The 19,040-nt window shown below is 38.7% G+C and overlaps 1 protein-coding gene across 1 annotated transcript in view; it reads left to right on the top strand.

Moving 5' to 3' along the window:
• The window catches only part of nek11 (NIMA-related kinase 11), a 127,689-nt gene that overhangs the window by 85,636 nt on the left and 23,013 nt on the right, over window positions 1–19,040 (top strand). The window contains exons 14-15 of the mRNA XM_052501695.1: window positions 1,626–1,686; window positions 9,001–9,097. Coding sequence (XP_052357655.1) covers window positions 1,626–1,686; window positions 9,001–9,097 — 158 coding nt within the window. The remainder of the gene's footprint in view (window positions 1–1,625; window positions 1,687–9,000; window positions 9,098–19,040) is intronic.

Below are 19,040 nucleotides of genomic sequence, written 5' to 3' on the forward strand. Positions count from 1 at the left end.
ATTCTGCTACCACACATGGCAGGTAGTTGGATGTAGCCTTTCAGCTGTGGTGGTGTCAGAGTGAATCATGTGGAGGAGAAACGGTTTAGACTAGTTCTCTCTTAACCATGCACTCCCTGCTTGTACAGGTTTGTCCTCCTAGATGAAGACACATTTCCCACAGATTCATTAGTTGTATAGTAGGGCACTGCACGCTTCACCTCACCTCTGAGATGGTGCCAGTGTGGCTTCATCCAAACACTCACTCATCTTCTCCAGCTCCTTGTAGCTTGCGCTGCGACATTTGTCTCTCCACGCCGTCCTGTTGGATGACAGTAACGCAGGGTAACGGGGGTGACTCCCTCTTTCCCCTTCTTTGTCACATGGATGTGGCACACAATACAATGCTGTACCCAGGAGAGTCCAGCCAGGGTCTAACACACACTGAGGCTATGCAGCAGCTGCTGTTTCCTGGCCCCTTGGAGCCTCATCAATGGAGACATTGTCATGTGACGCCACGGAGAGGAGCTCCTTCTGACAATCTGACAGCTGAAAGATGTCTCATGGCTGATGTTTGCATTTCTCCTCAGCAGTGGTGCCGTGGTGGTGTGGTGCCCTGGGGGCCACGGAGAAAGAGGGGGATTCTGGGATGTGGGGTCTATACAGACAGTGTGATTGGCTGTTGCTGTCTGTAGGGGGAAGGGATCGGAACCCCTACCTGACATATCTGACAGGGTCGGGGAATCCCTGAGAGAGCTGCTGTGTGCTTGTTGTTGTACGGCTCAGCTCACTGACCTCCATCTCCTGAGATCCACTACCTCTCTGTGTGTAGTTGGACTGCTTGGACACCTACTCAAATGATTCTCTAGGTTTTCCATCCGTCTGGATTACTGCAACTCGCTGTTGGCTGGGCTCCCTGCCTGTGCCATTAAACCCCTACAACTCACCCAGAACGCCGCAGCCCGTCTGGTGTTCAACCTTCCCAAGTTCTCTCACGTCACCCTGCTCCTCCGCTCTCTCCACTGGCTTCCAGTTGAAGCTCGCATCCGCTACAAGACCATGGTGCTTGCCTACGGAGCTGTGAGGGGAACGGCACCTCAGTACCTCCAGGCTCTGATCAGGCCCTACACCCAAACAAGGGCACTGCGTTCATCCACCTCTGGCCTGCTCACCTCCCTACCACTGAGGAAGTACAGTTCCCGCTCAGCCCAGTCAAAACTGTTCGCTGCTCTGGCTCCCCAATGGTGGAACAAACTCCCTCACGACGCCAGGACAGCGGAGTCAATCACCACCTTCCGGAGACACCTGAAACCCCACCTCTTTAAGGAATACCTAGGATAGGATAAAGTAATCATTCTCACCCCCTTAAAAGATTTAGATGCACTATTGCAAAGTGGCTGTTCCACTGGATGTCATAAGGTGAATGCATCGATTTGTTTGTAAGTCGCTCTGGATAAGAGCGTCTGCTAAATGACTTAAATGTAAATGTAATGTAAATGTTTTATACCGGTGAAACATACTCAGGATACTCCAGCACGTGTATTATGATGACCGTTTGACCCTGTCATTTACATCAAAATTACAAGTTAAACAGCTGTAAATATAATAAACGTTAACTGTGAACTCTGACCTTTGTTGTTCCTCAGGACAGCGACCTGGAGGCCATGATGAGGCACATGGAGCAGGTTCTGGAAGGAGAGCTCAGTGGTGAGTTAGAACACACCACGCAGGGGGTCGATGGACTTGTCCTAATGGTAGCAGAGTAGTGAGAAACCAGGTTACAAGTGCTCTGCAGTGGTAATTGATGTAGCTGTAGCCTACCGATGTTAAGGATATTGATGTGTTTCCACACCGTGAACACACTCCTACATTAACTGTACTGGAAGGCCTGTGGTGGGCTGAGAGCCTGTCTGGTTGGAGCATTGATCAGGTCTTTCACTGTGCTGCTGTTTACCGGTGCTAGAGTAGCTATATCAGATGTGCTTACCTTCGTATGGATGTCTGGATAGGGCTGGGATGTTTTCCCTGCATTACATCCTCTCTATACCTTATTAGGGTTCTTCCTCCTGACATGTTGAACACGTTGATGTTGTGTGTTCTATAGGTAGGTGGAAATCCTCCTCTCTCACCGTCCAGCATGACCGTCCAGCATGTTCACCACAACACCATTCAATGCATTTCCTGTCAAGCTACCTTCTTTCTAAACAAGTAAAAAAAAGCACTTATTTTTCCTCTATTTTCAAGTTCTCCATTTGATATTTGAAGAAATTGCTCACGTTACTCCTGTGTGTCCAAGCACTAGATTACTGTCTGTTCTGTCACTAACAACAGACAGACTAGTTACTCCTGTGTGTCCAAGCACTAGATTACTGTCTGTTCTGTCACTAACAACAGACAGACTAGTTACTCCTGTGTGTCCAAGCACTAGATTACTGTCTGTTCTGTCACTAACAACAGACAGACTAGTTACTCCTGTGTGTCCAAGCACTAGATTACTGTCTGTTCTGTCACTAACAACAGACAGACTAGTTACTCCTGTGTGTCCAAGCACTAGATTACTGTCTGTTCTGTCACTAATAACAGACAGACTAGTTACTCCTGTGTGTCCAAGCACTAGATTACTGTCTGTTCTGTCACTAACAACAGACAGACTAGTTACTCCTGTGTGTCCAAGCACTAGATTACTGTCTGTTCTGTCACTAATAACAGACAGACTAGTTACTCCTGTGTGTCCAAGCACTAGATTACTGTCTGTTCTGTCACTAACAACAGACAGACTAGTTACTCCTGTGTGTCCAAGCACTAGATTACTGTCTGTTCTGTCACTAACAACAGACAGACTAGTTACTCCTGTGTGTCCAAGCACTAGATTACTGTCTGTTCTGTCACTAACAACAGACAGACTAGTTACTCCTGTGTGTCCAAGCACTAGATTACTGTCTGTTCTGTCACTAACAACAGACAGACTAGTTACTCCTGTGTGTCCAAGCACTAGATTACTGTCTGTTCTGTCACTAATAACAGACAGACTAGTTACTCCTGTGTGTCCAAGCACTAGATTACTGTCTGTTCTGTCACTAATAACAGACAGACTAGTTACTCCTGTGTGTCCAAGCACTAGATTACTGTCTGTTCTGTCACTAACAACAGACAGACTAGTTACTCCTGTGTGTCCAAGCACTAGATTACTGTCTGTTCTGTCACTAACAACAGACAGACTAGTTACTCCTGTGTGTCCAAGCATTAGGAAAACTAGTTAAAAACAAGCAAAAATTCCAGTATATTCAGCTGTACTCAGTTGATATTCTAATGGTGAATATTATACCACGGATATGACAAAACATTTATTTTTACTGCTCTAATTACATTGGTAACCAGTTTATAGCAATAAGGCACCTTGGGGGATTGTGGTATATGGCCAATATACCATGGTTAAGGGCTGTGTCCAGGCACTCTGCTTTGCGTCGTGTGTAAGAACAGCCCTTAGCCATGGTATATTGGCCATATACCACACCCCTCTGGCCTCATTGCTTAACTGTTGCTGTCCTCTTAGGTTGATGTGTTCGTTTGCATATTTTGGGCTCTGACAGGTGGGTGTTCTCTCTAACAGGTTGTGCTGAAGCCCTATGCTCTATGTATCCCTCCATGGTGTTTACAGGGAAGGGAGTGGAGAGCAACAGTGGTCTGGTGGAATAGAAAGGAAAGGAAGGAATGCCTGTTTCATCCACATAGAATGGAAAGGAATGCCTGTTTAATCCACAGAGAATGGAAAGGAATGCCTGTTTAATCCACAGAGAATGGAAAGGAATGCCTGTTTAATCCACAGAGAATGGAAAGGAATGCCTGTTTAATCCACAGAGAATGGAAAGGAATGCATGTTTAATCCACAGAGAATGGAAAGGAATGCCTGTTTAATCCACAGAGAATGGAAAGGAATGCATGTTTAATCCACAGAGAATGGAAAGGAATGCCTGTTTAATCCACAGAGAATGGAAAGGAATGCATGTTTAATCCACAGAGAATGGAAAGGAATGCATGTTTAATCCACAGAGAATGGAAAGGAATGCATGTTTAATCCACAGAGAATGGAAAGGAATGCCTGTTTAATCCACAGAGAATGGAAAGGAATGCATGTTTAATCCACAGAGAATGGAAAGGAATGCCTGTTTAATCCACAGAGAATGGAAAGGAATGCCTGTTTAATCCGCAGAGAATGGAAAGGAATGCCTGTTTAATCCACAGAGAATGGAAAGGAATGCATGTTTAATCCACAGAGAATGGAAAGGAATGCCTCTTTAATCCACAGAGAATGGAAAGGAATGCATGTTTAATCCACAGAGAATGGAAAGGAATGCCTGTTTAATCCACAGAGAATGGAAAGGAATGCATGTTTAATCCACAGAGAATGGAAAGGAATGCCTGTTTAATCCACAGAGAATGTAAAGGAATGCCTGTTTAATCCACAGAGAATGGAAAGGAATGCCTGTTTAATCCACAGAGAATGGAAAGGAATGCCTGTTTAATCCACAGAGAATGGAAAGGAATGCCTGTTTAATCCACAGAAAAGGGAAAGGAATGCACGTTTAATCCACAGAGAATGGAAAGGAATGCCTGTTTAATCCACAGAGAATGGAAAGGAATGCCTGTTTAATCCACAGAGAATGGAAAGGAATGCCTGTTTAATCCACAGAGAATGGAAAGGAATGCCTGTTTAATCCACAGAGAATGGAAAGGAATGCCTGTTTAATCCACAGAGAATGGAAAGGAATGCCTGTTTAATCCACAGAGAATGGAAAGGAATGCCTGTTTAATCCACAGAGAATGGAAAGGAATGCCTGTTTAATCCACAGAAAAGGGAAAGGAATGCACGTTTAATCCACAGAGAATGGAAAGGAATGCCTGTTTAATCCACAGAGAATGGAAAGGAATGCCTGTTTAATCCACAGAGAATGGAAAGGAATGCCTGTTTAATCCACAGAGAATGGAAAGGAATGCCTGTTTAATCCACAGAGAATGGAAAGGAATGCCTGTTTAATCCACAGAGAATGGAAAGGAATGCCTGTTTAATCCACAGAGAATGGAAAGGAATGCATGTTTAATCGACAGAGAATGGAAAGGAATGCATGTTTAATCCACAGAGAATGGAAAGGAATGCATGTTTAATCCACAGAGAATGGAAAGGAATGCATGTTTAATCCTCAGATAATGGAAAGGAATGCCTGTTTAATCCACAGAGAATGGAAAGGAATGCCTGTTTAATCCACAGAGAATGGAAAGGAATGCCTGTTTAATCCACAGAGAATGGAAAGGAATGCCTGTTTAATCCACAGAGAATGGAAAGGAATGCCTGTTTAATCCACAGAGAATGGAAAGGAATGCATGTTTAATCGACAGAGAATGGAAAGGAATGCATGTTTAATCCACAGAGAATGGAAAGGAATGCCTGTTTAATCCACAGAAAAGGGAAAGGAATGCACGTTTAATCCACAGAGAATGGAAAGGAATGCCTGTTTAATCCACAGAGAATGGAAAGGAATGCATGTTTAATCGACAGAGAATGGAAAGGAATGCCTGTTTAATCCACAGAGAATGGAAAGGAATGCCTGTTTAATCCACAGAGAATGGAAAGGAATGCATGTTTAATCGACAGAGAATGGAAAGGAATGCCTGTTTAATCCACAGAAAAGGGAAAGGAATGCACGTTTAATCCACAGAGAATGGAAAGGAATGCCTGTTTAATCCACAGAGAATGGAAAGGAATGCATGTTTAATCGACAGAGAATGGAAAGGAATGCCTGTTTAATCCACAGAGAATGGAAAGGAATGCCTGTTTAATCCACAGAGAATGGAAAGGAATGCATGTTTAATCGACAAAGAATGGAAAGGAATGCCTGTTTAATCCACAGAGAATGGAAAGGAATGCCTGTTTAATCCACAGAGAATGGAAAGGAATGCATGTTTAATCGACAGAGAATGGAAAGGAATGCCTGTTTAATCCACAGATAATGGAAAGGAATGCCTGTTTAATCCACAGAGAATGGAAAGGAATGCATGTTTAATCCACAGAGAATGGAAAGGAATGCCTGTTTAATCCACAGAGAATGGAAAGGAATGCATGTTTAATCCACAGAGAATGGAAAGGAATGCCTGTTTCATCCACAGAGAATGGAAAGGAATGCCTGTTTAATCCACAGAGAATGGAAAGGAATGCATGTTTAATCCTCAGATAATGGAAAGGAATGCCTGTTTAATCCACAGAGAATGGAAAGGAATGCCTGTTTAATCCACAGAGAATGGAAAGGAATGCCTGTTTAATCCACAGAGAATGGAAAGGAATGCATGTTTAATCCACAGAGAATGGAAAGGAATGCCTGTTTAATCCACAGAGAATGGAAAGGAATGCATGTTTAATCCACAGAGAATGGAAAGGAATGCATGTTTAATCCACAGAGAATGGAAAGGAATGCATGTTTAATCCACAGAGAATGGAAAGGAATGCCTGTTTCATCCACAGAGAATGGAAAGGAATGCCTGTTTAATCCACAGAGAATGGAAAGGAATGCCTGTTTAATCCACAGAGAATGGAAAGGAATGCCTGTTTAATCCACAGAGAATGGAAAGGAATGCCTGTTTAATCCACAGAGAATGGAAAGGAATGCCTGTTTAATCCACAGAGAATGGAAAGGAATGCCTGTTTAATCCACAGAGAATGGAAAGGAATGCCTGTTTAATCCACAGAGAATGGAAAGGAATGCATGTTTAATCCACAGAGAATGGAAAGGAATGCCTGTTTAATCCACAGAGAATGGAAAGGAATGCCTGTTTAATCCACAGAGAATGGAAAGGAATGCACGTTTAATCCACAGAGAATGGAAAGGAATGCACGTTTAATCCACAGAGAATGGAAAGGAATGCCTGTTTAATCCACAGAGAATGGAAAGGAATGCATGTTTAATCCACAGAGAATGGAAAGGAATGCCTGTTTAATCCACAGAGAATGGAAAGGAATGCCTGTTTAATCCACAGAGAATGGAAAGGAATGCACGTTTAATCCACAGAGAATGGAAAGGAATGCACGTTTAATCCACAGAGAATGGAAAGGAATGCCTGTTTAATCCACAGAGAATGGAAAGGAATGCCTGTTTAATCCACAGAGAATGGAAAGGAATGCCTGTTTAATCCACAGAGAATGGAAAGGAATGCATGTTTAATCCACAGAGAATGGAAAGGAATGCCTGTTTAATCCACAGAGAATGGAAAGGAATGCCTGTTTAATCCACAGAGAATGGAAAGGAATGCACGTTTAATCCACAGAGAATGGAAAGGAATGCATGTTTAATCCACAGAGAATGGAAAGGAATGCCTGTTTAATCCACAGAGAATGGAAAGGAATGCCTGTTTAATCCACAGAGAATGGAAAGGAATGCACGTTTAATCCACAGAGAATGGAAAGGAATGCCTGTTTATCCATGTATTCTATCCCTCTCACGTATTTTCTCTTCTTACAAATAATGACTTACTCTGATTCACACACACGCACACACACTCCATCTCCCGTGTCACTCACAACGTACACATTATAACACACACACACACACACACACACACACACACACACACACACACACACACACACACACACACACACACACACACACACACACACACACACACACACACACACACACACACACACACACACACACACACACACACACACACACACTCTTAGCTGGCCCAGTGAACCGTGGTACCTCATGTCAGATACTGGCAGCTCCTAGACACCACCACTCTGCCTGCTCACCTGTGGTGAAGCTCTACTCTCAGCAGCTGCTTTTATTTAATATTGGCCTAGATAAGTCTGGAAACATACAATGAGAAACTTTCTTCCAACCCACTGTGGAAGTGCCGCAGTAAGTGCTGCCTTGGTGACAATGATTTCAAACTTTCATGTAAATAAGGAAGATAATAACCACACACCCAAAACTGATTAGTGAAGGTGCTGGAGGCTTGCTCAGATGAATCTCGACTGAACGAAAGCTCAGCTACTATTAAAATACATTTGCATCTGACCGGAAGTGTGCCATGACCGTTTCCTGTTTTTCCAGTTCAAACAATGAAACAAAATGCTAAATAAATCAAGTTACTACTTTACCTGAATGTAAATTAGTTGTGTATTTCTCTAAAAGTGACCATGTGTTATGTTGATGTCTTCTTCTCTCACCCGGCACTCCGTTTTAGGTTAAAGACAGGACATCTACAGCACAGTCTCTTTCTCTCTTTCCTCTCTCTCTCTCTCTTTCCTCTCTCTCTCTCTCTCTCTCTCTCTCTCTCTCTTTCCTCTCTCTTTCCTCTCTCTTTCCTCTCTCTCTCTCTCTCTCTCTCTCTCTCTCTCTCTCTCTCTCTCTCTCTCTCTCTCTCTCTCTCTCTCTCTTTTCTCTCTCTCTCTCTCTCTCTCTCTCTCTCTCTCTCTCTCTCTCTCTCTCTCTCTCTCTGTAATTGATGACACCAAATAAAATATTTGGATACACTTCCTCTGCTCTCTTTACATAAATAAACTTTTTAATAACTCAAAACAACCCAAGCTAAATGGCAATGGCACCAACAACTCTCCCTGCACTCTGGCAGTATTTCATCTGAGTGGAGACAAGATGACACACAGCATGATTTACTGTGATTAGATAGACAAGGGCAGAGATACCATCACAACCCCACAGTCGTTGAGAACAGATGTGGTGTGTGTGGGGGGGTGCGAGGTTGTGATGGATACTCTTGAACTAACAGAGATCATTGTTGTTTTGTTTCTATATTTTGTCACGTAGGAAGTGATTGTCACAGACCAAGGAGAATTTGCTTTGATTTTATACTAAATTTGAGTATATTAAAAAAGATCAGAAGATTGCTTACAAAATTATGAAATCATGTAAATACGAAAATATAAGTTTTAGCCTTACATTTAGCTGTATTTTTAATGAATGAATTGCCCATGCGTGTCCCCAATAATCACAATTTCCTCTACAGTGGCTGAAGCAGTGCCAGAAGAGGGCCAGTGGGTACCCATGGGGCCTCCAGTCATCAACAGCACCATGGCTGAGACAAGGATTCAGCGCATGACTGAGTGAGTATGAGAACCTCTCCTTTCACCTGACTTCACATTTGATTTGATTTCTTTAAGTGACGATAAACTCTAAAGTATTTATTAACTCTGAACAATTATGTTAATTATCTCGTGAAAAGCCTAACTTGTGATCAGAAACTACAACACTGTATATTCACTTCAGCTAAAGAGCGGGCTAACTTCATTTCCATCCCTGCACATACTGGCAACAGCAAACTTTAAAATGTTCAATACACTCAGCATTGAAGTTTTAAATGAGGCCTCTCTATCCATCCACCCTCTTGTTGTCCTATCCATCGATCTGTGGTGCACATCAATATGGATATCACATCAGCCTGGTGTCGCTGTGGGAGAGAGGGGCCCATCCCTCTGCTGTCTGCCCAGTGAGGTGGATGTGTGATAGGGTGAGAAGGGGAGTGGCAGGGCCTGACGGTGCTGCTGGCCCAGGGGCCCAAACCTCACCTCGACACTACTCTCCTGTACAGACAGCTCTCTGGACTACAGACAGACAGACAGACAGACAGACAGACAGACAGACAGACAGACAGACAGACAGACAGACAGACAGACAGACAGACAGACAGACAGACAGACAGACAGAATAAATACGTAACTGTAAGTGAAGTTAAGTATTTTTTGGGCTAAGTGATGGGTTTGGGCTAAGTGAAGTGATGGAGTTTGGGCTAAGTGAAGTGATGGGTTTGGGCTAAGTGAAGTGATGGGTTTGGAGTTTGGGCTATGTGAAGTGATGGGTTTGGAGTTTGGGCTAAGTGAAGTGATGGGTTTGGAGTTTGGGCTAAGTGAAGTGATGGGTTTGGAGTTTGGGCTAAGTGAAGTGATGGGTTTGGAGTTTGGGCTAAGTGAAGTGATGGGTTTGGAGTTTGGGCTAAGTGAAGTGATGGGTTTGGATTTTGGGCTAAGTGAAGTGATGGGTTTGGGCTAAGTGAAGTGATGGGTTTGGAGTTTGGGCTAAGTGAAGTGATGGGTTTGGAGTTTGGGCTAAGTGAAGTGATGGGTTTGGAGTTTGGGCTAAGTGAAGTGATGAGTTTGGAGTTTGGGCTAAGTGAAGTGATGGGTTTGGAGTTTGGGCTAAGTGAAGTGATGGGTTTGGAGTTTGGGCTAAGTGAAGTGATGGGTTTGGGCTAAGTGAAGTGATGGGTTTGGAGTTTGGGCTAAGTGAAGTGATGGGTTTGGAGTTTGGGCTAAGTGAAGTGATGGGTTTGGAGTTTGGGCTAATTGAAGGGATGGGTTTGGAGTTTGGGCTAAGTGAAGTGATGGGTTTGGAGTTTGGGCTAAGTGAAGTGATGGGTTTGGAGTTTGGGCTAATTGAAGGGATGGGTTTGGAGTTTGGGCTAAGTGAAGCTGCAAGAGGCTGTTACCTGGAAAACACAGCCCCACTCGTCAAGCAGGACACACTTTCCTTTTCACACAGCGACAGTAGTATTCTGTTAAACACACACAGTGTGAGTTCTCAGCTCCATGCTCCCATGATGAGACTGGTGCTGGTGTATTAATAACAGAAGCCCAATTCCTGTGGGAGAGAGAATTAGACCCTGTCAGATCCCTCAGAGCTGCCGCTTCATAAAGGCCCAGGAATAAGAGGGGGGTGGAGGGAGCGAGGATGAAGGGAGGGGAAGGAGGGAGGACAGGAGAACAGGTAGCAATTTACAGCAACAGAATCTGTCACCACGGCTCTCTTGGCTCCAGGATGTTTGATTGTACCTCTCATCTAAACGCAGGCTTAAGCCCACTGTGTCTGACTCTGTGTACATGAGAACCTTTGGAAACCCTCCTCAATCTAATGTTCTGTTCATCATTGGAACAATCCTATTCTGGTTTTATGGGAAATGTTTATACCTATCAAGTCAATGCACCATCACAGTAAGCAAATAAAATGTTTATACCTATCAAGTCAATGCACCATCACAGTAAGCAAATAAAATGTTTATACCTATCAAGTCAATGTACCAGCACAGTAAGCAAATAAAATGTTTATACCTATCAAGTCAATGCACCATCACAGTAAGCAAATAAAATGTTTATACCTATCAAGTCAATGCACCATCACAGTAAGCAAATAAAATGTTTATACCTATCAAGTCAATGCACCAGCACAGTAAGCAAATAAAATGTTTATACCTATCAATGCACCAGCACAGTAAGCAAATAAAATGTTTATACCTATCAAGTCAATGCACCATCACAGTAAGCAAATAAAATGTTTATACCTATCAAGTCAATGCACCATCACAGTAAGCAAATAAAATGTTTATACCTATCAAGTCAATGCACCATCACAGTAAGCAAATAAAATGTTTATACCTATCAATGCACCATCACAGTAAGTAAATAAAATGTTTATACCTATCAAGTCAATGTACCATCACAGTAAGCAAATAAAATGTTTATACCTATCAAGTCAATGTACCATCACAGTAAGCAAATAAAATGTTTATACCTATCAAGTCAATGCACCATCACAGTAAGCAAATAAAATGTTTATACCTATCAAGTCAATGCACCATCACAGTAAGCAAATAAAATGTTTATACCTATCAAGTCAATGCACCATCACAGTAAGCAAATAAAATGTTTATACCTATCAAGTCAATGCACCAGCACAGTAAGTAAATAAAATGTTTATACCTATCAAGTCAATGCACCATCACAGTAAGCAAATAAAATGTTTATACCTATCAAGTCAATGTACCATCACAGTAAGCAAATAAAATGTTTATACCTATCAAGTCAATGCACCATCACAGTAAGCAAATAAAATGTTTATACCTATCAAGTCAATGCACCAACACAGTAAGCAAATAACATGTTTATACCTATCAAGTCAATGCACCAACACAGTAAGTAAATAAAATGTTTATACCTATCAAGTCAATGTACCATCACAGTAAGCAAATAACATGTTTATACCTATCAAGTCAATGCACCAACACAGTAAGTAAATAAAATGTTTATACCTATCAAGTCAATGTACCATCACAGTAAGCAAATAAAATGTTTATACCTATCAAGTCAATGCACCAACACAGTAAGCAAATAACATGTTTATACCTATCAAGTCAATGTACCAGCACAGTAAGCAAATAACATGTTTATACCTATCAAGTCAATGTACCAGCACAGTAAGCAAATAAAAAGTTTATACCTATCAAGTCAATGCACCAACACAGTAAGCAAATAACATGTTTATACCTATCAAGTCAATGTACCAGCACAGTAAGCAAATAAAATGTTTATACCTATCAAGTCAATGCACCATCACAGTAAGTAAATAAAATGTTTATACCTATCAAGTCAATGCACCATCACAGTAAGCAAATAAAATGTTTATACCTATCAAGTCAATGCACCATCACAGTAAGCAAATAAAATGTTTATACCTATCAAGTCAATGTACCAGCACAGTAAGCAAATAAAATGTTTATACCTATCAAGTCAATGCACCAGCACAGTAAGCAAATAAAATGTTTATACCTATCAAGTCAATGCACCAGCACAGTAAGCAAATAAAATGTTTATACCTATCAAATCAATGCACCAACACAGTAAGCAAATAAAATGTTTATACCTATCAAGTCAATGCACCAACACAGTAAGCAAATAAAATGTTTATACCTATCAAGTCAATGCACCAACACAGTAAGCAAATAAAATGTTTATACCTATCAAGTCAATGCACCAACACAGTAAGCAAATAAAATGTTTATACCTGTCAATGCACCATCACAGTAAGCAAATAAAATGTTTATACCTATCAAGTCAATGCACCATCACAGTAAGCAAATAAAATGTTTATACCTATCAAATCAATGCACCAGCACAGTAAGCAAATAAAATGTTTATACCTATCAAGTCACTGCACCAGCACAGTAAGCAAATAAAATGTTTATACCTGTCAATGCACCATCACAGTAAGCAAATAAAATGTTTATACCTGTCAATGCACCATCACAGTAAGCAAATAAAATGTTTATACCTGTCAATGCACCATCACAGTAAGCAAATAAAATGTTTATACCTATCAAATCAATGCACCAGCACAGTAAGCAAATAAAATGTTTATACCTGTCAATGCACCATCACAGTAAGCAAATAAAATGTTTATACCTATCAAGTCAATGTACCAGCACAGTAAGCAAATAAAATGTTTATACCTATCAAGTCAATGCACCAGCACAGTAAGCAAATAAAATGTTTATACCTATCAAGTCAATGTACCAGCACAGTAAGCAAATAAAATGTTTATACCTATCAAGTCAATGTACCAGCATAGTAAGCAAATAAAATGTTTATACCTATCAAGTCAATGCACCATCACAGTAAGCAAATAAAATGTTTATACCTATCAAGTCAATGTACCATCACAGTAAGCAAATAACATGTTTATACCTATCAAGTCAATGCACCAACACAGTAAGTAAATAAAATGTTTATACCTATCAAGTCAATGTACCATCACAGTAAGCAAATAACATGTTTATACCTATCAAGTCAATGCACCAACACAGTAAGTAAATAAAATGTTTATACCTATCAAGTCAATGTACCATCACAGTAAGCAAATAAAATGTTTATACCTATCAAGTCAATGCACCAACACAGTAAGCAAATAACATGTTTATACCTATCAAGTCAATGTACCAGCACAGTAAGCAAATAACATGTTTATACCTATCAAGTCAATGTACCAGCACAGTAAGCAAATAAAAAGTTTATACCTATCAAGTCAATGCACCAACACAGTAAGCAAATAACATGTTTATACCTATCAAGTCAATGTACCAGCACAGTAAGCAAATAAAATGTTTATACCTATCAAGTCAATGCACCATCACAGTAAGTAAATAAAATGTTTATACCTATCAAGTCAATGCACCAGCACAGTAAGCAAATAAAATGTTTATACCTATCAAGTCAATGCACCATCACAGTAAGCAAATAAAATGTTTATACCTATCAAGTCAATGTACCAGCACAGTAAGCAAATAAAATGTTTATACCTATCAAGTCAATGCACCAGCACAGTAAGCAAATAAAATGTTTATACCTATCAAGTCAATGCACCAGCACAGTAAGCAAATAAAATGTTTATACCTATCAAATCAATGCACCAACACAGTAAGCAAATAAAATGTTTATACCTATCAAGTCAATGCACCAACACAGTAAGCAAATAAAATGTTTATACCTATCAAGTCAATGCACCAACACAGTAAGCAAATAAAATGTTTATACCTATCAAGTCAATGCACCAACACAGTAAGCAAATAAAATGTTTATACCTGTCAATGCACCATCACAGTAAGCAAATAAAATGTTTATACCTATCAAGTCAATGCACCATCACAGTAAGCAAATAAAATGTTTATACCTATCAAATCAATGCACCAGCACAGTAAGCAAATAAAATGTTTATACCTATCAAGTCACTGCACCAGCACAGTAAGCAAATAAAATGTTTATACCTGTCAATGCACCATCACAGTAAGCAAATAAAATGTTTATACCTGTCAATGCACCATCACAGTAAGCAAATAAAATGTTTATACCTGTCAATGCACCATCACAGTAAGCAAATAAAATGTTTATACCTATCAAATCAATGCACCAGCACAGTAAGCAAATAAAATGTTTATACCTGTCAATGCACCATCACAGTAAGCAAATAAAATGGTTATACCTATCAAGTCAATGTACCAGCACAGTAAGCAAATAAAATGTTTATACCTATCAAGTCAATGCACCAGCACAGTAAGCAAATAAAATGTTTATACCTATCAAGTCAATGTACCAGCACAGTAAGCAAATAAAATGTTTATACCTATCAAGTCAATGTACCAGCATAGTAAGCAAATAAAATGTTTATACCTATCAAGTGAATGCACCAGCACAGTAAGCAAATAAAATGTTTATACCTATCAAGTCAATGCACCAGCACAGTAAGCAAATAAAATGTTTATACCTATCAAGTCAATGTACCAGCACAGTAAGCAAATAAAATGTTTATACCTATCAAGTCAATGCACCATCACAGTAAGCAAATAAAATGTTTATACCTATCAAGTCAATGCACCAACACAGTAAGCAAATAAAATGTTTATACCTATCAAGTCAATGCACCAGCACAGTAAGTAAATAAAATGTTTATACCTATCAAGTCAATGCACCAACACAGTAAGCAAATAAAATGTTTATACCTATCAAGTCAATGTACCAGCACAGTAAGCAAATAAAATGTTTATACCTATCAAGTCAATGCACCATCACAGTAAGCAAATAAAATGTTTATACCTATCAAGTCAATGTACCAGCACAGTAAGCAAATAAAATGTTTATACCTATCAAGTCAATGCACCATCACAGTAAGCAAATAAAATGTTTATACCTATCAAGTCAATGTACCATCACAGTAAGCAAATAAAATGTTTATACCTATCAAATCAATGCACCAGCACAGTAAGTAAATAAAATGTTTATACCTATCAATGCACCAGCACAGTAAGCAAATAAAATGTTTATACCTATCAAGTCAATGTACCAGCACAGTAAGCAAATAAAATGTTTATACCTATCAATGCACCAGCACAGTAAGCAAATAAAATGTTTATACCTATCAAGTCAATGTACCAGCACAGTAAGCAAATAAAATGTTTATACCTATCAAATCAATGCACCAGCACAGTAAGCAAATAAAATGTTTATACCTATCAATGCACCAGCACAGTAAGCAAATAAAATGTTTATACCTATCAATGCACCAGCACAGTAAGCAAATAAAATGTTTATACCTATCAAGTCAATGCACCATCACAGTAAGCAAATAAAATGTTTATACCTATCAATGCACCAGCACAGTAAGCAAATAAAATGTTTATACCTATCAATGCACCAGCACAGTAAGCAAATAAAATGTTTATACCTATCAATGCACCAGCACAGTAAGCAAATAAAATGTTTATACCTATCAAGTCAATGCACCATCACAGTAAGCAAATAAAATGTTTATACCTATCAATGCACCAGCACAGTAAGCAAATAAAATGTTTATACCTATCAAGTCAATGCACCATCACAGTAAGCAAATAAAATGTTTATACCTATCAGGTCAATGTACCATCACAGTAAGCAAATAAAATGTTTATACCTATCAATGCACCAGCACAGTAAGCAAATAAAATGTTTATACCTATCAAGTCAATGTACCAGCACAGTAAGCAAATAAAATGTTTATACCTATCAAATCAATGCACCAGCACAGTAAGCAAATAAAATGTTTATACCTATCAATGCACCAGCACAGTAAGCAAATAAAATGTTTATACCTATCAAGTCAATGTACCATCACAGTAAGCAAATAAAATGTTTATACCTATCAAGTCAATGCACCATCACAGTAAGAAAATAAAATGTTTATACCTATCAAGTCAATGTACCATCACAGTAAGCAAATAAAATGTTTATACCTATCAAGTCAATGTACCATCACAGTAAGCAAATAAAATGTTTATACCTATCAAGTCAATGCACCATCACAGTAAGCAAATAAAATGTTTATACCTATCAAGTCAATGCACCATCACAGTAAGCAAATAAAATGTTTATACCTATCAAGTCAATGTACCAGCACAGTAAGCAAATAAAATGTTTATACCTATCAAGTCAATGCACCAGCACAGTAAGCAAATAAAATGTTTATACCTATCAAATCAATGCACCAGCACAGTAAGCAAATAAAATGTTTATACCTATCAAGTCAATGCACCAGCACAGTAAGTAAATAAAATGTTTATACCTATCAAGTCAACGCACCATCACAGTAAGCAAATAAAATGTTTATACCTATCAAGTCAATGCACCATCACAGTAAGCAAATAAAATGTTTATACCTATCAAGTCAATGCACCAGCACAGTAAGCAAATAAAATGTTTATACCTATCAAGTCAATGCACCAGCACAGTAAGCAAATAAAATGTTTATACCTATCAAGTCAATGCACCAGCACAGTAAGTAAATAAAATGTTTATACCTATCAAGTCAATGCACCATCACAGTAAGCAAATAAAATGTTTATACCTATCAAGTCAATGCACCAGCACAGTAAGTAAATAAAATGTTTATACCTATCAAGTCAATGCACCATCACAGTAAGCAAATAAAATGTTTATACCTATCAAGTCAATGCACCATCACAGTAAGCAAATAAAATGTTTATACCTATCAAGTCAATGCACCATCACAGTAAGCAAATAAAATGTTTATACCTATCAAGTCAATGCACCAGCACAGTAAGTAAATAAAATGTTTATACCTATTAAGTCAATGTACCAGCACAGTAAGCAAATAAAATGTTTATACCTATCAAGTCAATGCACCATCACAGTAAGCAAATAAAATGTTTATACCTATCAAGTCAATGCACCATCACAGTAAGCAAATAAAATGTTTATACCTATCAAGTCAATGCACCATCACAGTAAGCAAATAAAATGTTTATACCTATCAAGTCAATGCACCATCACAGTAAGCAAATAAAATGTTTATACCTATCAAGTCAATGTACCAGCACAGTAAGCAAATAAAATGTTTATACCTATCAAGTCAATGTACCAGCACAGTAAGCAAATAAAATGTTTATACCTATACCAAGTCAATCAATGTACCAGCACAGTAAGCAAATAACATGTTTATACCTATCAAGTCAATGCACCAACACAGTAAGCAAATAACATGTTTATACCTATCAAGTCAATGTACCAGCACAGTAAGCAAATAAAATGTTTATACCTATCAAGTCAATGTACCATCACAGTAAGCAAATAACATGTTTATACCTATCAAGTCAATGCACCAACACAGTAAGTAAATAAAATGTTTATACCTATCAAGTCAATGTACCATCACAGTAAGTAAATAAAATGTTTATACCTATCAAGTCAATGCACCATCACAGTAAGCAAATAAAATGTTTATACCTATCAAGTCAATGCACCATCACAGTAAGCAAATAAAAAAATGTTTATACCTATCAATGCACCAGCACAGTAAGCAAATAAAATGTTTATACCTATCAAGTCAATGCACCAACACAGTAAGCAAATAAAATGTTTATACCTATCAAGTCAATGCACCATCACAGTAAGCAAATAAAATGTTTATACCTATCAAGTCAATGCACCATCACAGTAAGCAAATAAAATGTTTATACCTATCAAGTCAATGCACCATCACAGTAAGCAAATAAAATGTTTATACCTATCAAGTCAATGCACCATCACAGTAAGCAAATAAAATGTTTATACCTATCAAGTCAATGCACCATCACAGTAAGCAAATAAAATGTTTATACCTATCAAGTCAATGCACCATCACAGTAAGTAAATAAAATGTTTATACCTATCAAGTCAATGCACCATCACAGTAAGCAAATAAAATGTTTATACCTATCAAGTCAATGCACCATCACAGTAAGCAAATAAAATGTTTATACCTATCAAGTCAATGCACCATCACAGTAAGCAAATAAAATGTTTATACCTATCAAGTCAATGCACCAGCACAGTAAGCAAATAAAATGTTTATACCTATCAAGTCAATGCACCAGCACAGTAAGTAAATAAAATGTTTATACCTATCAAGTCAATGCACCATCACAGTAAGCAAATAAAATGTTTATACCTATCAAGTCAATGCACCATCACAGTAAGTAAATAAAATGTTTATACCTATCAAGTCAATGCACCATCACAGTAAGCAAATAAAATGTTTATACCTATCAAGTCAATGCACCATCACAGTAAGCAAATAAAATGTTTATACCTATCAAGTCAATGCACCATCACAGTAAGCAAATAAAATGTTTATACCTATCAAGTCAATGCACCATCACAGTAAGCAAATAAAATGTTTATACCTATCAAGTCAATG

Source organism: Oncorhynchus keta, unplaced genomic scaffold (genome assembly GCF_023373465.1).
Source record: "Oncorhynchus keta strain PuntledgeMale-10-30-2019 unplaced genomic scaffold, Oket_V2 Un_contig_14158_pilon_pilon, whole genome shotgun sequence".
Taxonomy (NCBI): domain Eukaryota; kingdom Metazoa; phylum Chordata; class Actinopteri; order Salmoniformes; family Salmonidae; genus Oncorhynchus; species Oncorhynchus keta.